The sequence below is a fragment of the Medicago sativa genome, chromosome 5, assembly GCF_051527215.1.
Source record: "Medicago sativa cultivar Bolivia chromosome 5, Bolivia_mono, whole genome shotgun sequence".
Classification (NCBI taxonomy): Eukaryota; Viridiplantae; Streptophyta; class Magnoliopsida; order Fabales; family Fabaceae; genus Medicago; species Medicago sativa.
Genome location: NC_140753.1, coordinates 1105014 through 1130652, shown reverse-complemented (window position 1 = coordinate 1130652; position 25639 = coordinate 1105014). Strand labels below are relative to the sequence as shown.

At 34.2% G+C, this 25639-nt stretch overlaps 1 protein-coding gene, 1 long non-coding RNA gene and 1 pseudogene across 3 annotated transcripts; 1 reads left to right on the top strand and 2 right to left on the bottom strand.

Moving 5' to 3' along the window:
- Nucleotides 1-384: 384 nt before the first annotated feature.
- LOC146918917 (uncharacterized) lies at nt 385-1018 on the bottom strand. Its single transcript, XR_015011266.1, has 2 exons — nt 879-1018; nt 385-600 (listed from the first exon to the last, which is right to left on the bottom strand). It is a non-coding gene; the product is annotated as an uncharacterized LOC146918917 (long non-coding RNA).
- A 2345-nt stretch (nt 1019-3363) lies between these two features.
- On the bottom strand, nt 3364-6346 carry HSP70T-2 (heat-shock protein 70T-2). Its single transcript, XM_085712141.1, has 2 exons — nt 6239-6346; nt 3364-5207 (listed from the first exon to the last, which is right to left on the bottom strand). Exon 2 carries the CDS (start codon nt 5204-5206, stop codon nt 3488-3490), a length of 1719 nt encoding a protein of 572 aa, XP_085568267.1. The 5' UTR covers nt 5207; nt 6239-6346; the 3' UTR covers nt 3364-3487.
- A 2280-nt stretch (nt 6347-8626) lies between these two features.
- Nucleotides 8627-11358, top strand: LOC146918915 (G-type lectin S-receptor-like serine/threonine-protein kinase LECRK2; annotated as a pseudogene). Its single transcript, XR_015010650.1, has one exon. The product of XR_015010650.1 is annotated as a G-type lectin S-receptor-like serine/threonine-protein kinase LECRK2 (transcript).
- Nucleotides 11359-25639: the final 14281 nt, after the last annotated feature.

The following is a 25639-nucleotide window of genomic DNA, read 5'->3' as shown; positions in this document are numbered from 1 at the left end:
ATATATATATATAGGCTAATACATTCTTACCCCACTACCCTACTCAGATTTTGAAAAGTTATGTACAAATTAATGGAAAGCATTAAAGAGAGGACTTAGTGGATGCTTTATAAGACACAAATTCCAAAAGAAGACAATCATTCTATTCTAATATTATTGTTACAAAAGTTAAAAGGAAAAGAAAAATAAAACATTCTGTGTATGGCCATCATAAATATTCGCTAAATTATTTCTATATCCATTTTTGCACTCAATTTCAACACTTATAATATAACAGGGGAAGAAAGATAAGTGAGAAATAAAATGGATGACATAAGAAAGAAAAGGAAAAGATAAAGAGGATAATCAAGCATTAAAGAAAGTGTAAAAATGAGGCAGAGAATCTGTAAAAGAAGATTGTAAAAAAGCAATGTGATAATTCATGATGATATCAAAATATTTTATGTACATTATTACAAGCCTCTTCTCAGTTATGTTTTGTTCTTCATTTTCATGACGGCAAAGAAGGTGAATGTGATTCCACTAGTATCGACCAGAGGACTTGCACATCTTCATAGGGGCAAGATTTGACATCTTCATACAGAATGTATATCCCTCTTCCTGCAAAAATTTAAAAAAAAAAATATTGGCATGAGTAGTGTATAAATTTGCATAATGTTACTTCTGTATCTATGAAATTTCATTGAAGTGAAGGTGAAGGAGGGAACTGTATAGTTTGTGATTGATTGTTTTTTTTTTTTCCAAGGATAAGAAGCTTTGTACAAAATACTAAGAACAATGAAAAAGAGGACACATGCATTTTTGTAAAACTTAGCATGCATTACAAGAAAGAAGGAAAAACAGACAATGCAGGGTATGAAAAGTGTCATGGAACATACTCTTGTTTTGAGTTGAATGCAACTTGAACCAAACCTTCTTCAAAGGAGAGAAGAGGGATTGCAACCACCCCATTTGATGAAATGAGTGTGGCACATGTAGGTGTCAATTACTTGAAGGAAATACCAAGAAGAGGAAAACCTGAAATATATAGCCTTTGCTTAAACAAGGGTGAAGATTTTAACAAGGTTGTTTTACATGTTTTGGGACATTTTCACATTCCCTGGTAGGCCAATGACAAGATTAATATTTGTTGTAGGTAAAATGTCCCTTTCATTGCTTTTATCCTTAAGGGAACACTCCACCAATTAGCTTTGTATCTCACACTTTCACTGAAAAAGTAGAAAAAAGAAGCCTCTATTGGTGCATCAATTTTCTCTTTCACTAAAGAGTGGCTTGTGATTGAAGATATAAATCTTTGTTTTCACCATCATTTGATGGGTGGAGTTTCACATGGGAAAGGTGATTCCTTTCCCACCATGGAAAAGTTTATTTTTTACCATTTGATTAAAGAAGAGCATGGATTTTACCATAGTCTGCCTACACTATATATTTTCCCCTCATCATCTTCAACCTCATGAAAATGCAAATCTGCAATTCACCACCACCAAGAGACTACAATCCATCTTCATCAAGTTGTTCTTAAAAATCACAGAAAATTAAAATCAAAGTTCAATCCAGCATTATTGAAATCAGAAGAAGACCAAGGAGCTCTTTCATTTTCGTATGGAACCAAAATTGATTGAAACTGTAAACAATTAACAGCAAGTGCTCCAACAAAAAAAGTAATCTTTGGCTTCCCATATGACATAACTCACGGAAATATTGATACATGTTAACTTGTCAAATAACTAAATCACTTCATTCATAATTTTCTCCAAAAATGAACTTTCAAAGTTCAGTCTTTCCGATACCCAGTTGCATGTATGAGTTCTCAAGTCAGTAAATTTTAGACAGAAAGCTTGAAAATAAATCAAAGGGTCCTAAAAAAATTGGAACTTGAGATAATTAGAGAAAGTTGGTGTGATTCAGATGTAAATAAGAAAGAAAACAGAAAGGGTTGAGCATTGTTGTTGATTGATCTTTTAATTACATGAAGATTGATTTTGGATTGTTCTTTGATTTTAATTTTATGGGTTTTTTTAAGAACATCTCGATGAAGATGGATTGTAGTCTCTTGGTGGTAGTGAACAGCAGATTTTCATTCATGAGGTTGAAGATGATGAGGGGAAAATATATAGTGTGGGCAGACCATCGTAAAATCTATACTCCTCTTTTAATCTAATGGTACAAAAAACTCTCCCATGGTGGGAAAGGATTAACCTTTCCCATGTGAAACTCCACCTCATTTGATGTCAATCAATCCATAGTGGTAGTAAAAGGCACACATTCGTAAGGTTTCCTATTTTGACATATAGGCCTTCTTGCTCTTGCATTTCAAGCAAGTACAAGCACCTTTTTAAGAGTGTCCAACAAGACACATACACAAGGCTTTGTTCTCTGTTAGCCACCTGTTCCACTAGGGTGCCTTACAAGTGTGAAGACAATGTCTTGCTGACTCAGCATTCAAACTTACTCACATGAATGATTTCACCCAGTTAAGAGTCCTATAGAAATGCTTTTATTTTACTTTTTCCCCTCTTTCTTCATTGTGCATAAAAGATTCAGAACAGTGGTAAGGATAAAAAATCGTTGGTATTTTCAAAAATGTTGGAATTAAAGAGCAAAGTGTGTGTGCATTGAACTAACATCAAAGATAAAATAATACCAAAGTAAAAGAAAATAGCAAAACAAAAGAGAAGATAACAGAGATAGAAAGGAAATACTGTTTGTTGCTTTTTCAGCATAGCATGTTACGTGAGTAAAATGAACATAGCCTGTTATCCCGTCTGGTCTAAAAAAGTGAGAAATTTGAGCTTAAGCATACTGTACTATACGATATTCGTAGACAAAAGGAAAATAAGGTCCTTCAAAGCTTGATTCTCGAGTAATAAAAACTGAATTCAATAACAGCTAACGACAAAGCATAAGATAAAAATGTAAGATGAATCTATACTCATAAATATCCCAAAGCATATGACAATTAACAATACTGAAATCAACTTTAGTACTGACCTTTTCATTAGCACAGTTAAAAAGCTCAATTGCAATTTTGGAGTACAAAAATCAAATGCAAATGCCCAGAAGGGAAATATGGAGTCACTCCATTTTAAGGATAGCAATAATAAAAACAGAGAAGGATACCATAAAAATTGCAGCAAAGGAGAGGACACTGCAGAGGGAGAGTGAGATAAATACATCGCAATAGGTTTGCCATTTTCTCACCTCTCTTTCTTATAACACATTAAGTTTCCTCCCTCTATTGCACATATATCTTCCTGAGATTATTCTTCCTGCAACTGAGGGGCAGTGTTAGTGGGTTAACAAATAAACCAACTGGTACAGAAGGAAATTTAAACATCAGGTATGCACAGACGAGGTGGAAGCTTTAGAAATGAAGTCTTCTATGTATTATTACATTTATATTACAAACATTATACATGTAAATCAACTTCTATTCTGGAACACAGAAAAACAACTAAAATAGGTACAATGATGCATTATTATCAATTTATGCCTTCTTGAGGGTAACCAAATCCATTGTGGCACCATAGGTCCTATTTAGGGCCTCAGCACACCAACCATGACCATCATCAACCATTGGCATCCTCACTTCCATAACAGGCACCACAGGTATACGGGATCCAGGCATCACAACACCGGCTAAAACTCGCAGCACGTTTGCAGCATCTATGTCCATGCACACACTGATTTCAGGAACTCCTTTTGGTGCTGCAGGTATTCCCATTATCTTGAAATATCCTAACAAGTGGTTTTCTTCTGCCTTCTTTCCCTCACCTTCGTACACAAGTATCAATGCCTCAGTTTGATTATCATGAATAGTTGTGAAAAGTAGATCTTTACGTGCTGGCATTGTGGTGTTCCTTGGAATTACAGGTACAAACTTGTTCCCATCAGCTCGAATTCCAATGGCAAGAGGAGTGGCTTGAATCGTTAACAAGTCCAAGTTTCCAAAGGGATCACTGATGCCTGAAGCAACAGCTCCTTCCATTGCTGCACCACAAACCGCACCTTCCAAAGGGTTTATACCTTTATAAACTTCTGTTATTATGCATAAGGTTGTAACAAGATTCTCCACCCTTGGGATATAAGAACATCCTCCAACAAGTATCACATCATTTATATCCCCAACTTCTACCTTTGCATCATGTAAACATTGGATGATAAGGCTTTCACACTTTTCGAACACCTCTTTGTTCACCTCCTCAAACTCCGCCCTGTCAACAACCTTGCATATCTTCAAACCATCTCCCAAATCTACATCAACCTGAACACTGCTTTGGGTGGAAAGCTGATGAATTGCATCCTGGGTTGCAACTCGAAGCAATGCCATTGATTTAATTTCTTTGACCCCATGACGCTTGAATATATTTTCAGAATCTGGTAAGAGATAACACATCATATTCTGAACCAAATCTTCTCCACCGATGGTACTTCCTGCCAATGCTTTTATCTGGGATACTCCCCCGGCGGTAGCAGTCACAGCAACATCACAATAACCAGCACCCATATTGAAAATGAGAGCAATTTTCTCACTTCCACTGCCCATAGTTTCTTGAGAAGCTTTCTGTTGTTGTTGTCCATATAATAACGCCACTGCTGTTGGTTCAGGCATCAACCTGAGAACATGAAGACCAGCCATCGCACAAGCACGCTCTAAACGGGTCAGCTGGAAACGACTGAATGAAACCGGAACAGTAAGCACCACATTTCTTATCGGTCGTTTGAGATGAGATTCAGTCATCAGTCTTAACTCCACCAGAAACATTGCAAGGACTTCTTCTGGAGTGGTGGATCTCCAGACATTGTTCACTAACGCAGCAATAAATGGACGAACGCCAATGTCCAAGGTCTGCACCAGAAATGGCAGATTTTTACTTGCATGAACCACAGGGTCAGTATCAACTCTGCCGATCAAGCGTTTCATATTGAAAATTGTATCTCCAAACAGCATCTCATGGTCGTGGGAGAATTGACTGGTAACTCCTCCAGAAGGAGCTTCGTCTTTGAAAGTCACAAATGACTTCATAAGCTTCTGATTTCTTTTGTTTTTCAAAAGCTCCACTTCGGAGCCATTCCACACAGCAACACTACATTGTGAGGTGCCAATATCAATTCCAATCGCTATTTCAGGAAGAGGTGATGATTTTTCCTCCCCAGTTGTTTCACTGTCAGATGCAACGGTATATGCAGGTTCTCGTTCTGCCATCCTGCATTTAACAGGAAAAATTGAGAGTTTTCAACCGAACAATCTAATATAGAAAGCAAAACACATTGAAATCATAGCTTAGATAAGTAACAGCTCCTCAGATATAATTACATGCAGCTCTTCAGATATAATTACATACATGGTTTGAAAAATTCATTCATTTATGTTAATATTAAGCACTATTGGTCTAAAAAAACTCGTACAATCATAGTAGAATAGAATCAACCTTATGAACAGAGCACTGTAAGGAAAGAACAAAAAAACATGTTATAAGCAAAATTTGAGTATGTAATGTTTGGTTATGATTCCTCCATTTTCACAGTTGTTAAAACAATTACAGGAATAAAGTTGTATGATATATACAGATTCCAAAGTACATATCTGACCAAATACCACAAATTATACACAGTAACATAATCTTGTTACAACATCAGAAAATAAAAATGAGTAAAACACCAACATAATCCCTGACTTTCTCAAATAGGTCCTTGAGATTATAAGAAATTCAAAAAGGTCCCTAACACTTTTAAACTTGTCAAGTTGGTCATTATATTTAACCACTTACTATCAATTTAGTCCCTATATTTTAAAAGTTACAATCAATTTGGTCCCTAACCCTAAGTTTATGATCCATCATCAATTTAGTCCCTAGCATATTGTTTGAATTTGAAAGACTGATATGAGTAAAATTTGACAAAGTGAAAGAACCATTTTTAAAACATTAAAAAAATCAGGGACCAAATTGAAAGTGTCATGCATGCAAAGTGAGAGACAAATAAAAATCTCAGAAAAAACAAGTATCGTATAATATTTGAGTTCCATAATGAAAAGAAGAATTGATGACATTTGATTGATGCAGCAGGAGTAGTTACAAACACCTATAAGGCAAGTTGATTTAAAAAAGATAATAACTAAATGGCACTGTTGGTTGGTGTGAATGAGTAAGAAACACGATAAATAATTAGAATTAAAAACAAGAATCATTCTTGATTGATACAAGAGTAGCAGAAGAAGAAGGTAAAAATGACAAACCTGAGTGAGTGAGTGAGTGAGCGGTGATGTAGCAGCAACAATGTGTGTAGAATAGAACGAAATATGAGAGAGAAAACAAACGGGAGATAGATCACAGTGAGTGAAAGTGAAAGAGATAAAGTGTCTTTTTCTAATTAATACAAACAACAGGGTCGTGTTCTAGACTTCCCCAGAAAACATTCTCACACTTTCTGAAATTTTATTTCAATTTTTTATTTTTTATATTCGAAATTGTTAATTAATTTATAAACACAATTGGAAAAATTATGATAAATGGGTATGAATTTGGATCTTAAGCGCATGAATTAAAACAAAAGAAATTATATTTGAAGAATTATTTTTAGAAAAATTTATTGACAACTTTTCATTAATAAAAAACTTTAGAACAACTTTCTTTTGATTCAACTTTAGACAACTTTCTTTTATACTTTCATTAATCATTGTACTCTTATTTTCTTTTCTTTTTCTATAGTGTTATTGTCCAATAAAAAGAGAGGAAAAAATGTTGTCACAAAAATTGTTTAAAATTAATATCATTCCTTTTAAAACAATTCATTAGTCCATTAAAATCTATTATTATTTTTTTTTTTTTAATTCATCCAATCTAATCCATTGTGAGATTTTAATGGATGAATGTCCATCTGATCCATATATTAAAGTGTATTATTTATTTTTTTAATATTTTATGAATCTAATTTAAAGAGATTTTATGCAACAAGGTCTTATTTATTTTTTAATATTTTATGAATCTAATTTAAAGAGATTTTATGCAACAAGGTCTAATATTGAATATATTTTTTTAAGGTAGTGTTGACTGTTGCGGAGCTCCGACAACCCAACGGCAGCAAATTTTTCGACAACCGACATCGGAGCTCCAATGACCTGACAGCGGCATGATGCGGCACATCAATGGTTTGACGATAGTTTGCATCGGAACTATGACAGTGTTTTGAAAGACTAACTACTCACACTTAATTACAACAAACATCATAAATATTTTTTCTGTCTTAATTCTCAAGTTTTAGAGAAAAATAATCTGGGACATACTACCTCCGTCTCTAAATATAAGACCATTTAGGCAAAATCACGGGAATTAAGAAAGTTGGTAAGAGTATTAACTTTGTTTGTCCTCGTGAGTTTAACTCAGTTAGTAGGGACAATGCATAATATATGCAATGTCCGGGGGTTCAAACATCGGCCACCACAAAAAAAAAGGTATTAAATTTGTTTGTAATTAGTATTGTTTTTACAATTTTATCCTTTAAGAGAGAGTTAGTTTATGTTTTCAACATACTAGTATTTATTGTTGATTGAAGAAAAATATGTAAAATAAATAGGAGTACGTTGGTAAAGAAATAATTAATAACCTTCAAAATATCCAAAAAAAATCTTATAAAAAGAGACAAATTTTTCTCTCATAAATAAGAGTCTTATAGTTATAATTAGGGACAGAGATAGTCAGTATGATTGAGAGATAAACAAAATTTGATCAAAAACTATTGCAGCTGGGGAGTAATTTTGACACTACCAAGTAATTGGATATTAACTTCTCTAAAAAAAAATTGGATATTAACTAAGAAAACTCATTTAGAAAATAGATAAAATATGAATGATTTTGATTCTTTGAATATCAAATAGCCCCGTCCAGAAGTATCTAGATTCCAGAGAAAAACGTGGCAGTACAAGGAATATGGTATGGTTTATTTACTAGTACTAAAAAAAGGTAACTTCCAGAAAATGCTATCCCGAGGGCGAGCGAGGATAGAGAAACTCCAATCAATAATGATGTCATACATGTTTACTAGGTTGCTGAATTTGTATTTTAATTTTTCATTCAATTCATTGGAAGTATCTTAACATTTGGTAATATAGATATTGTAACAGGATAATGGAATAACATTGAATACAACCTATAAAAAATATATATGGTTGTTTAAGAATTGTATAATTTTTTACTATTAGAGTAAAATGAGTATGAGTTTAATAAGTATGATGTAGCATTGAGAAACTAACTATTTGTTATATGAAATCCAATGTAGGTTCATAAAAAATAACACGGAAGATAAGATACTCTTAAACTGTAATACTAACTTGTAATAGCAAATAACAGTAACGAACCAACAAGTTTTGGGTGAGTAGACACCTAAATCCGAGGACACTTATTTGAATGGACACACACAATTGAGAATATTTGCTTCATCTGTACTAACAATATTGTCTGTATCTCAGTCTCAAGGAGGCATGTTCCTAATGACATAGAGATCTCTCATTAATTTTTCTTTAACATGATTCATTCACTTGACTTGGTAAAATGGTAAAGAGTAAAGACCATGCATGCATTAGTGGCATCTGAGTCAACCAAGTCTTAACCATACATACGTATACGGCATACCATTCATCTTGCTACCTGGACGAATCAAAGTAGTGGACAAATTTGACTGCTTCTTTTGTAAACTTTTCTATGCCATGAATCAGTCAGTCTAGTGCAACAAATTCAAGCTAGACTAGTCATTTTGAACATTTTTATCTTCTTTTCTATCACCACCTATCAATTGCATGCAATGTCTTTAGCTATGTTTCTACCATGCATTATTCTTTTACTAATTTCATCACTAAATGGCTTATATGCCATAGACTTAAAATCAAGCATCACAGCCGGATCGAATTCAACATGGAAATCACCTTCTGGCGATTTTGAATTCGGATTCTACCCTCTTCCCAATGGTCTTTTTCTACCAGGAATATGGTTTGCAAAAATCCCACAAAAAACATTGGTATGGTACCAAAGTCCCTCAGTTGAACCAAATTCCTTACTCCAACTCACATCTGAAGGACACCTTGTGATAACACGCCCTAATGGAACCACTTCTCATACCATAGACAACATTGGAGGAGATAGTGAAGCTGCAAATTCTGCTCATATGCAAGATGATGGAAATTTCGTCTTGAAAGACTCCAACCTAAGAACTGTTTGGGAGAGTTTTAATTCTCCAGCTAACACAATCGTACCTGGACAAACCTTGAAAAGCAATCAAATTCTTTATTCTAAAGGGAAAGGAGATTCAAACTACTCAATGGGGAATTTCATGCTTGAAATGCAGGGTGATGGTAACTTGATCCTCAAGGCACACCAATGGTCAGATCCTTCATACTGGTACACTTCAACTTTAGTCTCAAATTTGAGTTTGGTTTTCAATGAAACTAGTTCTCTATTGTATCTTGCAACTGGAACTGGAAACATTATTTACTCATTAGAGTAAAAAGTACTCCAACTCCAGTAAAAGATTACTATCACCGTGCTACAATTGATGAAAATGGAAATTTCCAGCAATACGTGTATCATAAAGAAAATGGAACTGATTGGGAAAGGGTTTGGAGAGCTATAGATGATCCATGTAGAGTGGATTATGTTTGTGGAATTTATGGTTTATGCACTTCTCCTGATAATGAATCAGTGAATTGTGAGTGTATTCAAGGTCATATTCCATTCGATCAAGAAGATGTGTCTAAAGGGTGTCGTCCAAAAACTGTAATCAATTATTGTAGTGGATCTTCAATGATGAATTTTGAGCTGCGTGTGTTTGATGACACTGATTTTCAATTTTATCCTGATTTTGCTCTCATTAATGATGTTGATTTGGAAAGTTGTAAGAAATCTGTGATAGATGATTGCAATATCATTGCTGCTACTTATAATTCTTCAACTTCAACATGTGCTAAGAAGAGAATGCCGTTGCTGAATGCTAGAAACAGTTCATCTTCCAAGGGACAAAAAGCACTTCTCAAAGTTCCTTATAGTAATAATGAGTCCAACACATTTGGAGTTTCAAAGAACAAGAGTTCTAATGTGAGAGTTTTTTTGAAGGTTATGGTTGCAATTAGTGCAACTCTTGCATGCTTCTTTGGTGCTCTTGCTGCTTATTATCATCCTTTTGTAAAGAGACTAATAACAAGAAGAAAGAAGTATCTAACTGCAACAGCTATTGGAATCAACTTTAGAGAATTCACATTCCAAGAGCTGCATGAAGCAACAGATGGATTCAGTAGGATTCTTGGCAAGGGATCTTCAGGGAAAGTCTACCGCAGTACTTTGATTGTAGATGACGTGGAAATTGGTATTGCAGTGAAGAAACTTGAAAAGAAGATTGAGAAAAGTGAGAATGAGTTCATGACTGAGCTCAAAATTATAGGTCTTACACATCACAAAAATTTGGTGAAACTTTTGGGATTTTGCATGGAGAATAATCATAGACTACTTGTTTATGAGCTAATGCCAAACGGAGCGTTGTCAAGTTTATTGTTTGGAAAAGGAGAGAGACCTCAATGGAGTCAAAGGGTTGAAATGGCTCTTGGAATAGCAAAAGGCTTACTCTACTTGCATGAAGAGTGTGAAACACAGATCATACATTGTGATATCAAGCCACAAAATGTGTTACTTGATGCTAATCATATTGCAAAGATTGCAGATTTTGGACTTTCCAAGCTTTTGAACAAAGATCAAACTAGAACAAGTACTAATTTTAGAGGGACAATAGGGTACATAGCACCTGAATGGTTAAGGAGTGCACCAATAACTGCAAAAGTTGATGTTTTCAGCTATGGAGTTGTGCTACTTGAGATTATTTGTTGTAGGAGGCATGTTGAGTCATATCAGAGTCATGATGATGATGAAAGAGGAAGTGAAGATGATGATTTGGTTCTTGTTAATTTAGTTTTAAGGTGCATGGTTACTAGGAAGCTAGAGATAGTGGTAAGTGATGACTTAGAAGTGCTCAATGATTTCAAAAGGTTTGAGCAAATGGTTTTGGTTGGATTATGGTGTCTTCATCCAAACCCAACTCTTAGACCTTCAATGAAGAAAGTTACTCAAATGCTAGAGGGAACAGTGGAAGTTGGGGTTCCACCTTTGCTTTATGATCAGATGATGGCAAATCAGAACTCTTATAGTTTGTGAATGTTATTATATTATTGTTTTTCCAGCAAATTTTGTTTCCATTTTGGATCAAATCTTTCTTTAAGGTTCAACTTAAACATGTATGTTAAATGACATTGAGAATGGGTGGAGAAGCCTATATAAGAATACACTCTACACTCCAGCACCAGAAAACTTGATGAGCTAATTGCATTTATGTTATTTTTTTCTGTTATCTTCTATTTTCGTACCACTTAATGACTCTTAACAAAGAGTTATTGATCACCAACTTTTATCTCACCCTCTCACTCTTCTCTTCTCCCTCTTCCTTCTCTTTTTTTTCTCTTTTTTTTCTCTGATCTCTCTCTCACGCCTACCTTCCATCACTCATCACCCATGGCTTCCTCATCTTCCTCCTCCTCCACAATTTCAAACCCATCAACCCATATCACCACATCCATGTCGACAACACATTCTTCGGTGGATGCCATCTTAAGCGCCCCTCTTTGTGTGAGAATGGAGTTGGTTCATCCTACTTCGAAGGCAGAGCTGGATGGATTGATGGTGAAGATTATTGCCAAATCGCATTTGTTCGTGTGGTGAATAGTCCACTAACTTCGGTGGTTCTTACTAAATCTGTTTTTTCCTTTGGCTTTTGATTTTGTTTTTTAAAACTATATTGTTACAAATTAATTAATTTTCAAAAACTGTTTTTAGAAAAGAAATAAAATAAATTTTGCTTGGTAATATTTTTTTGAATGGCAAATAAATTAATCTTTACTTTTCATTATATGTGTTTGGGGTATGTTGTGTTGTATGCAATGTTCTCTCACGTGTTAAACTTTTGTTTGTAAAGTTGTGATGCTTAAATTTAAGTGTACTATTTTAAACATATAGAATAATGCTTGTTAATATTATTAATCACCCTCAAAAGTATTTATTTTGTTTGTATAGGGTTGAGGGAGTTTGTGAATTATTTATCTAACGTCATTTTGCAGGATGAGATGGCGATGGGTTTGAAAGCTTCATTAAATCCCTATGCAAGTTAGTCATATCTTTAGTTGAGTTTTATTTACTTTTGAGAGGGTTCATAGGTTGACTCAATCATAAATATATGTGTGTGCACGTGCGTGTGTGTGTTTGAAATTACATGTACTAGTTTTAGTTTTTTTTTTTGTAATATTATTTTTGGTTATTTAACTAATTTTTTTAGCAAAATTTTGTTATCAGATATGAGTTACTCTTTTAAATATTACTGATAGACGTTTGGCAAGTGCACCAAATACTATCGAAGTAGTAAAAATATCGATCCCACGAGGACTGTTTTTAACTTCAATAATTCAATTTCGTTATATAATTAGGATGTGTAAAGTTTATTTTTAGTTTGCCACTAGGCAGAAGATTTGGTTTGATTTTATGAAATCAAATAAAAGAAATTAGATTTGATTAAGAAAATAAGAGAGAAAGATGAGATCAGATCCGTCGAATCCTCTAAGTTCCCCTAATTGGTCTACTGCACCTATTTGTTATGAACCCTCTTCTAGTTTACGATGATTAACAAAATAGCCCTAATCAATCCCTTGAGTTAGGACTCTCTTCTTAAACTACAGCCCCTAATTCCTTAGGTGGTCTATTAATTCTTGAAGGTTTTACCGAACGTTAACCTATTATCACTAACAAACGATTATCTATTCCTAGACTAACCCTGTTTATTAGAACAATTCAATTAGGTCTAAGTTGAAAGCCATGGTCAGTGGTCATTCATTCTCACGAAATCAAGTTATATGTGATCAAGATATAAAAAGCATTAAGAACAATTGAATTGAATAAACTAGAATTGAATTCATAAACAAAATAGAGTTTCACAGCAACATGTGTCAATTAGGGTTACAAAGATTCATCTCGGATCTAATCTCTAAGAGATTTAGCTACTCATAATCGAGTTTACAAATAGCATAATCAATGAAATAATTAAAACATACATGAATTGGTAAAAGGATGAAGAAATCGCCCTTCTAGCCGTCTCCGATGTCTCAAAATCGCACTTTGCTCTCCAAAATCGTAACCCCTGTTCTTCAGATTGAGTGCAGTATTTATAGAAGTCATGGGCCTGACCCATCAAAATCGCGCCGCGCCTTGTTAATTGGCGTGCCGCGATTTCCCCTTTACAGGAAGTGTGTATTTTTGCTTCAAAAATCGCAGCACGGCTTGAAATTGGCGTGGCGCGATTTCCTTCGAACAGACTTCAAATTTTAAGCTTTTTGCACTCCAGAACAGTATAAATTGCATGAGAACTCTATCAAAATGTCACAATAAGTCCCTAATATTACGTAATGACAGAATGTCATCACAACCCCAAACTTAAACCATTCCTTGTCCTCAAGGAATTTGCTTGCAACAGTGACAAACGACAGTAAAATAACAGTTACCTGACAAAACGATAGTACCCAAAAGTTCATTCTCCTTCTAGCTAAAGATGAGCTAGTTTGACTTGTTCGCATCCACCAATTCACAACTCCACGCAACAATATGAAATAGGGTTCTACCAGTCGACATGCAGGTCTACATATTACCATACGCTTGAAAAGTTTCTAGATATCAATCAAAGTCAATATCATTACACACTTTTGAGGTCTTTAGGGTTATAACGGGGCTTAGGTGAAAGGTGGGATATATTTGGATAAGTAGGCTACACAAAATTTGAGTTAGGCATTCCTACGGAAATTAAAGCACAAAATTCAATCCTTCGATCATTCACCTTTTGAAATAACAATCAATGCAAAGGTACTAGAGAATATTTTTAACATTTAGGGACAATCGAGTTTGAAGTTACTCGGATTTTCAATGTTTTGTCCCTTTTTCATCATTCAATTTCTTTTTTTTTTTTTTTAATACACCATTTTTGTGTGTATTTTGCATGACAATTTCATATTTTATTCATTTTTGTTCTCTTATTCTCTAGTACCCCCACCCCAAACTTAGTTGGTTGCAAATTCCAATAGCAACCCCAAACTTAATCTTTAGCAACATTCTACAATGCCTTAACTCAGAAAATACATTAAGGGACAAGTCTTAAAAGTCTCTAGGCTTGTAATGTAGTTTGTCACCGAACAAAAAGTTCTAATCCTAACGGCTCACAATTGGTTAAGAAAGGATAAATTCAACAAATTAAAACAGGGTAGGCTTCAAAAAGGCTCACAGGACCAAGCACTTTTGCCTCAGTGTGTAATTGACAGAGACCAATCAATAATAGAGAAACAATGCAAGTTCTAGAAATGTAGTCGCATGGAAAACTAATCTAACTATAAGTAAATTGAAAAACAAGATTTGGCAATGAACCTTATGGCTGAGATTTCTGGGAGTATGTGACTACCTAGCAACGCCGTACACTTCGCCTTTGAATCAAGTCACCCCTCCTTGAGAACTTTTGGAATACCGTTTCATCAAACAACTGTTACTAAACTGTAATAGGTCACATGAAACAAAACAAATTCATTAATAATAAACAAGTGCAGGAGCAATTACAATAGGGAAATAAGTTCAATGGACTTCGACATTAAAAAGAAAATACAAAGAAAATACATTAAAAGAAAAATGACTGAAAAATAAAATACAAAGCAGAAAATGCCAATCCATCAGTAGATCAGCCCATGTCTTGATCATCATCCGAGTTTCCAGCCCCCGGTGTCCTCAATCCTTCGAAGATGCCATCCCCTTGATCTTGCTCGGTGGTGTTGAAATCGTCAGTGATTTCCCTCCTCAGTTTCTCAACCCAACACTCCTCTGGCGGTTGAACATTCAGCAATGCATTAAGGGCTTCAGGGCTGAAATCAATGATCTTGCCCCAAACAAAAGATTGAAAGGGTGTATCGGAAACCCGTGCATTTGCAAAGAATTCGACGATCACGGTTTTGTTGTTCGCTTCATCGATCATCTCATTCAACTTCGTCCACCCTCTCCTTCGTAACTCAGCCTCAAAGAAAGGATAATTCACAAGCTTTGTGAATTCAAACTTCCTCTCCCCCACAACACCAAAACTTTTCATGGCTTTGTGGAACTCTTGGGCTTGGTCATTGATAAAATGAATGTCGTTTTCGGGTGGTTCGGATGCGGTACGAGGGCGTTTGGCTTTGCTTGTGGATGGCTTGGGGTTGGTGGCTTTCTTTGAGCGGGTGTTTCATGGATTAGAGGCCATTTGTGGTTAAGGAAGATGGTGAAAAGGAAGTTTTGTGAAGTTTGGGAAAATTATGATGGATTGTGATGGATTGTGAATGATAATGGTTTGGATTGATGAATTTGTGATTGGATTGTGGTTTGATGATGTTTAGGAAGTGATAAGGTAGATTAAGATGGGAAAAATTCGTGAATGGGAAGTCTAGGGAAATTTTTGGTAGAGAAAAGTAGGAAAAATGGAATGAAAATGATGATGAATAGTGAGGTTTTTATAGGCTGAGGAGAAAAATCGCGCTGCGGCCATATACAGGCGCGGCGCGATTTTGTAGAAACAGGGAGTTCTCTCATGCCAAAACTTGTTTTCTTGAAAAATGCCTGAGTTTTATTGAATTTTTGAAAAACTTTTGAAGAGAGAATCATGCAAGACATCAGTACCTTGCATGATTTTCTTGATAGGAGGTACTAGAACAATTTTTCGAAAACTTTCCTGCCTCATATTAAAAAGAAAAGAAAAATATTTTTGTGTTTTTATTTTTGAAAGCAATAAAATCATACCTGAAAATTAAACAGTGGGTTGCCTCCCACCCAGCGCTTTCTTTTACGTCATTGAGCTTGACGCTTCAACCACTGTTAGGGTGGCAAATATGTCAGAAAGAATATATCATCCTTCTTCTTCCTCTTGTTTGGTAGGAATTCCATGAATTTGTAGCAAAGAAGTAGATGCTCCCATGCTCTCACTGTTAAACCTTTAGAGTTTAAGCTCTCCCACCGTAGAGAAGGACGTGCATCCATCTGCACACGAGTGATTTCCTCAACCTCCGTTGGTTCAGACTTTGGGAATATATCAACACTCCTCACTTTGGGTTTTTCTTCCACCTCAACCTTGTGACACTCACTCTTCATCTGAACCAGCTTCCTCTGAGACTCATGTGCTTTCTCAACAAGATCACCACACTGAACATCAAACTTCTCAAATGAAACTTGATTTGACACCAAGAAATCATCTAAAATATTCTGAAGTTGAGTATTGTAATCGATGTTGATCATCTCTTTCTTCCCTTCACCATCACTACCTGGTTGATTTGCCTCATGATGATCACAACTCGAGATTTTGTTGTCCAAAATTTTGATCTTAAAAGATAGCATATATTTTTCATACTGCAACTTAGCAATCTCTTCTGTGTCATAGAGGAGTACCCTGTCTATCATAGCTGCAAAACTTGGATAAACTTTTCAGTAGCACAGTACAATGAGAAGAAAACAAAGAGCATAATATTTTTTTTTAAATATATATATATATACAAAAATATAAAAGACAGAAATCCTAAATAATAACGTAATTGCCTTGTTGAAATAGTTCAACAGTCCCCGGCAACGGCGCCAAAAACTTGATAGACGTTTGGCAAGTGCACCAAATACTATCGAAGTAGTAAAAATATCGATCCCACGAGGACTGTTTTTAACTTCAATAATTCAATTTCGTTATATAATTAGGATGTGTAAAGTTTATTTTTAGTTTGCCACTTGGCAGAAGATTTGGTTTGATTTTATGAAATCAAATAAAAGAAATTAGATTTGATTAAGAAAATAAGAGAGAAAGATGAGATCAGATCCGTCGAATCCTCTAAGTTCCCCTAATTGGTCTACTGCACCTATTTGTTATGAACCCTCTTCTAGTTTACGATGATTAACAAAATAGCCCTAATCAATCCCTTGAGTTAGGACTCTCTTCTTAAACTACAGCCCCTAATTCCTTAGGTGGTCTATTAATTCTTGAAGGTTTTACCGAACGTTAACCTATTATCACTAACAAACGATTATCTATTCCTAGACTAACCCTGTTTATTAGAACAATTCAATTAGGTCTAAGTTGAAAGCCATGGTCAGTGGTCATTCATTCTCACGAAATCAAGTTATATGTGATCAAGATATAAAAAGCATTAAGAACAATTGAATTGAATAAACTAGAATTGAATTCATAAACAAAATAGAGTTTCACAGCAACATGTGTCAATTAGGGTTACAAAGATTCATCTCGGATCTAATCTCTAAGAGATTTAGCTACTCATAATCGAGTTTACAAATAGCATAATCAATGAAATAATTAAAACATACATGAATTGGTAAAAGGATGAAGAAATCGCCCTTCTAGCCGTCTCCGATGTCTCAAAATCGCACTTTGCTCTCCAAAATCGTAACCCCTGTTCTTCAGATTGAGTGCAGTATTTATAGAAGTCATGGGCCTGACCCATCAAAATCGCGCCGCGCCTTGTTAATTGGCGTGCCGCGATTTCCCCTTTACAGGAAGTGTGTATTTTTGCTTCAAAAATCGCAGCACGGCTTGAAATTGGCGTGGCGCGATTTCCTTCGAACAGACTTCAAATTTTAAGCTTTTTGCACTCCAGAACAGTATAAATTGCATGAGAACTCTATCAAAATGTCACAATAAGTCCCTAATATTACGTAATGACAGAATGTCATCAATTACCACAATTCCAAACACGTCAACCCATATCACCACACATCCACATCGACAACACATTCTTCTGTGGACGCCATCTTCAGCGCCTCTCTTTGAGTCGGAATGGAGTTTGTTCATCCTACTTCGGAGGCAGAGCTGGATGGATTGATGGTGAAGATCATTGTCAAATCTGCATTTGTTCGTGTGGCGAATGGTCCACTGACTTCAGTGGTTCTTACTAAGTCAGCTTTTTCCTTTGACTTTTGATTTTGTTTTGTTTTTTAAAATTAAATTAATTAGTTTTCAAAGACTGTTTTTAAAAAGAAATAAAATAAATTTTGCTTGGTAATATTTTATTGAATGCAAAATAAATTAATCTTCGGTTTTCATTATATGTGTTCGGGGTATGGTTGTGGGCTCTGTCTCCGGTACGAGACTGCCATGGGTCATGTACCATACATGACCACTTTATTGTTTTTTTTTTATTGCAAAACCAATTATAGCCATTGGATTAGTTTGAAAGGCAATAGATGGTTGAGATTTCAAGCTCTCTTTACCTACTAAAATGTATGCAATTGAATTTGAAATTAAATGTAATATAGGGTGTTTTGGAAATTCTCTTCAAAATCTATAAATGTTTTTTAGGACACCGTTTTTTTTTCGCCCAGTATAATTTTTGTAATTTTTTTTTCTTCGCTTATTTTAGTTTCATTAGAAATTTTTAAAATGCAATTGAACTTGAAATTAAATGTCGTATATGATGTTTTGGGAATTCTTTTAAAAATTTAGAAATGTTCTCCAAGACCATTTTTTCCCAGTGTAATTTTTGGAATTCTTTTGTTCGTTATAATGTTTAAAACATTAAACCATTGTCAAAAAAATTATTTTTATTATAATCATTTAAACCATTTTGACTCTTATTAACCATATAATACGTTAATATATTTAAAAAAGAAGAAGTTATATGATGTTAATTTATAAGATATTAAATTGACATGAATAAAAATTTGTATTATACTAACTTTATGAAATTGATAGTAATAGATTTTTTGCGGTTGACTACAAAACTAGTAAGAAATGAGTGCTTTCACATGGGTCATCTATGAGATAATTATATAAAAAATAAGGGAAATGTTAACTTGTGCCCTCAAGGCACAAGTTAATGATTCAAATATAGAAAAAACTTATTGGAATGTGTGCATTGCATTTAATATTTAACTTTTTAATCATTTAAATGCACAAAATTTTAAACAATATTTCTTCTTTTAGGTTTCTTAACATGTGTCCTAAGGGCACAAGATAACACTACCCATTAATTAGATTGTTTATATCGTAGAATGTTTATAGATATTAAATAAAAAACATAAGTATTAATGTAATGTTTATATTAAATATTTTTCTCTTATATATACAAAAATTTCTTAAATAGTGGAGTCACACCAATTACGGATTTTATTTGCTTATATATGCGAAAACAAATTTTTATGTTGATATATGAGTAAGTTGCTTATTGGAATATAAACGAAGCCGGAACTAGAGTTTTGAAAATCGGAATCTTAGGTATAAGTCAAACTGATAAACTATCCCATTAGAAAAGCTAGTTAACATGGAATGACATTACTCCGACGATCAAAACGGACACAACCGACTAACGGTGTCAAATATAATAAATCCGTGTTGGAACAAAATGTGTTTAACAATGAACCTTAGAAAGTTTTGATGATAACAAGGTATTAAAAATTGTAAATTGGACTAGCTAATATTTGTTCAAGTGTACAGGACCACAGTTAAAAAAGTTACATCATTAATTGGTTCTGAATGAGCAAATAAAGAGCAAAAGAAAATGAAGCTTAGATGATTCTGAAGGCAATACGCTCCTGAAAGTAAAAGCGCTCCTGAAGTCAAGCTGCTCCTGAAGAATAGTGCTCCTGAAGACAAGAGGTCCAGAAGCCACACCATCAGAAGCTGCAGAAGCTGCACCATCAGAAGCTGCAGAAGCTGCACCATCAGAAGCTGCCTCATCAGAAGTCATTTCACCAGAAGCTGAAGATCAACTGGATTTGCAAAACATTCAAAGATTGAAGAATCTACATTGCAAAAGCTGTCTATTGGTTTCGAAAACACAGCAGAAAATCAGTGGAACATTGCAACGGTCATTTCAAAGGTGTTTGAAGGCATGTGCTTGCAATTTGGACGAAAGCGTTGACATTGTACTTTGTACGAATTGTACAACCACGTTCTCCACTACTCTGTTTTGTGTCCACGCTACAAGACAAGAAAACAGCTCCAGAATACGGTCTCGCCTGCATATATGTTCCTTTGGATAAGGAATGGATTTCAAATTGGTTCTTCATAGGACAACAACCAAATCAGGCAAAAGATCATTGGTGAAAGATCAAGCTTCAACAACGACTCTTTGGTGTGCTGGCAATTTCACAACGTCTCTTTCACACCTCTATATAAAGGAGTGAAGACTTAGAGTTTTGGTAATGCAAGAACGCTGAACGAAAGACTCAACATTTTTACAAGTGCCAAACCTCTGCTGAAATTGTTCTGCATTCACTTAGAATTTCTGTGTCTCAAAGTCATATCTTAGAAATTCTTAAGTCCATTGAGTCTGTATCTGATTTGTATTGTGAGCACCTCTGATTGTATATCAAGTGTTCAACCTTAAACAATTTTCTGTGTAATTTTGTTTAGTTAGGAAGTCTCTTGCAGTTGTGCTTGAGCAGGAAGTCTCTTGATTGTGTTCTTGAGCAAAGGAAGTCTCTAGCTTGTGTGCTTGAGCAAAGGAAGTCTCTTGCTTGTGTGCTTGAGCAATTGTAATCAGATATTACTCTTAGTGAAATCTCCTTGGAAGTGCAAGGGGGACTGGACTACTTCCGGATTGTGGAAGGAACCAGTATAATTGCTTTGTGTCGTTCTTCTTCTCTCTCTCTCTGTTTTATTCCGCTGCATTTAGATTCTGATCATCACTTCAGAAGCTGTCTCACTTAGCTTCTGATCAGTGTGTTCAGTTTTTAGGAGAAACGAAGAATTTTTCAAAACACAATTCAACCCCCCTTCTTGTGTTTTTCTCACCTTCAATCCGACCGTTGAATATGACCTTAATTGAACAAGAACGAAGTATAAACTAGAATTTCAGCAATCGGAACCTTCGATATAAGTCAATCTCAAAAATTATCACATTAAAAACCTAGTCAATATGAAAGGACATTCCTCTTACGATCAAAATGGACGCAATTAACTAACAGTATCAAATATAATCAATCCGACCATTGAATATGACCATAATTGAACAAGAACGAAGTATGAACTAAAATTTTGGCAATTGAAATCTTCAGTGTAAGTCAATCTGAAAACTATCACATTAGAAACCTAGTCAACATGGAAGGACATTACCTTGATTACCAAAACAGACGCAACCGACTAACGATATCAAATATAATCAATCCTACCGTTGAATATGACCTTATTGGAATAAGAACGAAGTAGGAACTGAAATTTCGGCAATCGAAATCTTTGGTATAAGTCAATCTGATAAATTATCCCATTAAAAACCTAGTCAACTTGGAAGCATATTACTCTGACGGAATAATGTCCTTACATGTTGACTAGGTTTCCAACGGGATAGGTTTTCATATTTTGGCTTATACCGAAGATTCTAATTGCCAAAACTTTAGTTTCTACTTCTTTCTTGTTCAATTAAGGTCATATTCAATAGTCAGATTGATTATATTTGACATTGTTAATCGGTTGTGTCCATTGATTATATTTGATTTACATTTATTTAATTAATTGAAAATAAAATTTAGAATTGATATAAAATAAATTAAATTAAAATAAGAAACTAAAATTAATTAAAATAAAAACTTCATTTTCATCCTTCCCATGTTCTTCATGTTCATCTTTCCCTTTCCTTTCCCAATTCTCCTTCTCCAGCTTGAGTGCTTGACCCAGCGCCCCAAAAATCTCGACCCATCATCACCTTCCTTTCCCCCATTAACTTTCTTCTTGAAGCTTCATCTTCCTTCTCCAAATTGAATCTGGCCCAATATATCTCAAATTGAAACCCATTTTTTTATTTTTTTTTCATTCTTGGTCCTTTTATCAAAAGAACACAATTGAATTTCTGGGCTTATAAAAATCTCATCTTTCAATTTTGAATTTATGAGTTTCTTAAAATTTGAACCACACACTTAAACAAACATAAACATGAATAGGAGTGTTGTTTAGAGAGAGAAAGAGAAAACTTTGTTTTTAAAGAGAGAAAGGATGAAGGAAGAAGAATCTGAGTTGAATCATCCACAATTTCTAGGTTTGGTTTTGTAGATCGTTTTGGTTTTGTGTTTAAGTTAATGACTCACAATTTTTTTAATTAAAATTCATGAATATCAATTTGGGGATCTAGATCCATAAAAGATTAGAGATGAAATTGAAATGTAAATTTGTGCTGAAGTTTTTTGGGTTTGTGTGAGTCAGATATGGCATGAGTAGAAGCTTTTCGAATTTGTGAATTTCTTGTTAATATTTTGTGATTATGTGAATTTATGGATTTCTTGTTGAACCTTGTGTTGTTGTTGTTCTTGTTTTTGTTGTTGTTCTTGAATTTTTTTTGTTGTTGTTCTTGAAATTTTATGGATTTGTGAATATGTTTTTATTTTATTTTATATAAACATGAAGCTTCCTGCATATATTTGTTCTTGTTGCTTGGGTTTATGATGAATAGGAAGAAGAAGAACATGGACCATGTAAAGAAGAAGATGAACGATGGAAGAAGAAGTTGGAAAAACAAGGACATTTGATTTTTATGTTTTTTTAATTGTAATTTTAATTTGTTTTTATTTAATTATTAAATAAAACAAACAACTTAATCTACGTGGCATCTGATTACTTTTTAAAAAAATAAAAACAAAAAATAATTACACAATCAGCTAGACACGTCAGTAGATTCTGATGACAAGTTTAAGTGAGGGACTAAAAGTGGAAGAATCTCAAATGATAGGGATGGAATCTATTTTTTTTTACGGGGACTAAAACCGGAATTTGCTAATATTACAAGGACCAAAAGCGGTATTAACCCAAACTAAAATAATCTAAGTTTAATTGCATTTTAAAAAATTAGTATTAAAACTAAAAGGGTTAAACATGTTTTTGGTCCATATGAAATTTGGAACTTCTAAGTTTAGGGTTAATTAAGTAAATGATCCCTATAAATATTCAGAATTTTGTTTTTAGTTCCTACAAAAATTTTCCATCAGCCTTTTTAGTCCCCATCAAAAATTTCCATCAACATTTTTGGTCCCTAAAATACTTAAGGAAAATGTCACAGAGAATAAAAAGTGTGATTTCATTTTGTAGAGAGTAAAAACAAAACTGTGAATATTTATAGGGATTAAAAACTTAATTAACTTCGTGAGCTTAGCTCAGTTGGTAGGGATATTGCATTCTACATGCATGGGCCGGGGTTCGAATCCCGGACACTCAACTTCTCCACAATTAAATTGTGCGAGCTCTAGCCACTAGGCTACTTGACCAAAATAAAATAAAAAAACTTAATTAACCCCTTAATTTTAATAGTCTTTTTAGTCCATACAAAATAAAGTTACTTATAATTTTAGTCCCTGATAAGACAATTTTTGTTTGATTATCCTCAAACTCTTAAATTTTTGAACGATTTTTTTGAGACAAGTTTAAAACACTATGAAAGGTTCAATTACTAAAATTTAGAATTTTTTAACACGAAATGAATTAAATATGAATTTTTAAAACGTGAAAAGTTAAAGATAAAAGTAACAAAATCTGAAAATAAAAATCAAATTTTGCAATAATTTTTCATGGATGAACTTTAAGTAATGTTCGTAACACATCTGCAAAAAAATTGTTCAAAACTTAAGAGTTTAAACATAAATTAAGCAAATTTGAATTGAGTAGGAACTAATATTGAGTGCAAAATCTTTTTTTAGGGACTAAAGAATTAATAAAATTAAGTAATAACTAAACTTAAAATGCCCTAATTTTATAAGGATCAAAAACATATTTAACCCAAACTAAAATAAACGAAGAAAAAAAATTAAAAATTAATCTGGGCAACAATAAAAACGGTCCTAAAAAACATTTATAGATTTTGAAGAGAATTTCCAAAACACCCTTTACTACATTTAATTTCAAATTCAATTGCATACATTTTAGCAGGTAAGAGAGCTTGAAATCTCGACCATCTATTGCCTTTCAAACTAATCCAATGGCTATAATTGGTCTTGCAGTAAAAAAAAAAAAAAAACTAAAAAGTGGTCATGTATGGTACATGACCCATGGCAGTCTCGTACCTGAAATGGCGCCATGGTTGTGTATGCAATGTTATCTCACGTGTTGAGCTTAATTTGTTTGTAAAGTTATGATGTTTAAATTTGGGTGTACTATTCAAAACATATAGAATAATGTTTGTTAACAGAGTAATGATATATGAACAACCATCGGTGACAACTTTCATGACAACTTCCATTTTCTCTATTTCTATTGGTCAAAAATAATAGAGAGAGAAAAAGGAAGAGAGAGAATAAAAACATAATGTGAGTATGAGAGAGAAAGTTGTCAAAAAGTTGTTACAAAATGGTTGTACAAATATCATTTCTCTTGTTAATATTATTAATCACCCTAAAAAATATTTCTTTTGTTTGTATGTTGTATTGAATACAACATCCGATCCTATTTATAAGAGAAATTTAGGTCAAAAAAAGTGAATGTATTTGGACTGAATTTTTAATTAGATACATCAACTTTTGTTGACTCAAATTTCTCTTATAAATAGGACCGGAGGGAGTATGATGTTAATGCATTCGTTTTATTTTAGGAGGTCTCCAAGAGTCACCTCACCAAGGCTAGGTTAACGAGGGATTTGAGCCTGGCCCTTACTACTGCGACGATGTTTCTAAGAAATGTCATGTCATTGTTTCATATCTTTCTGATAATATCTTCCAATGTCAAAAGGAGATTTCACTTTTATATGGACATTATGCTTTGTCTCTTCTTACTTAGCTAAAAGCTATTCATGCTATTGCTTGGTGCCTCAGAAAATGAGTAAAAAAGTCAATCGTTTGCAAATTGAAGAGAGCAGCAGTTGTAGGCGTTATAGGATAGCTTGTAGGCCTTAAATTTTCTATTTGCTTTGTTGTATTTTGTGCTGTTTAATATTATAAAAACTAGGGTAAAATATGTTTTTCGTCCCTGTAATTATAGGGCATTTGAATTTTCGTCCCTGAGCTTACTAATCCTCCCATCTTGTCCCTGTAATTATTAATCATTTGAGAATCAGTCCTAATTAGATTTTTTTGATGAGGTGGACACAGATTAGCAATGTGACGCCTATGTGGCAAGTAGTGATTGGGTTTGTGTCAGGACACGTCAGCAAGACACAGTTGCAAATACATTTTTACCCTTAATGAATCTGGACATGTGCAAAAAGACCAAACTACCCCTGTCTTCATCTTCCCTCTTCTTTCATCTTCACAAAGCAATACCCTTAATGAAGCTTGGTCACCGGTACGCTGCCGGAGCAATTTTTCGTGCGGTGAAGCTCTAGTTCGCACAAAATCGAATTAAATCCCATGTTTCCAGAATTAAATTCGCACAAATTCGAATCCGCCGGAATCCGTGGTCGACAATGGTGGAGGAGGAGAAGGAGTGGAACGAAGACCACACAGCAGCAGCAGCAAAAACCATCAGGTTGGATTGAAAGAATGATTGTTTTTTTTTTGGTACTCTTTGGAATCAAATTGCATGGAATGAAACAAATGAGGGGTTGATTGCAAACCTGCAATAACCAGCTTCATCAAACTACTGAAGAACCACCACC

Excerpts from the sequence above, each read along its gene's own strand:
- HSP70T-2 (XM_085712141.1), bottom strand. The coding sequence starts at position 5,206 with ATGGCAGAACGAGAACCTGCATATACCGTTGCATCTGACAGTGAAACA.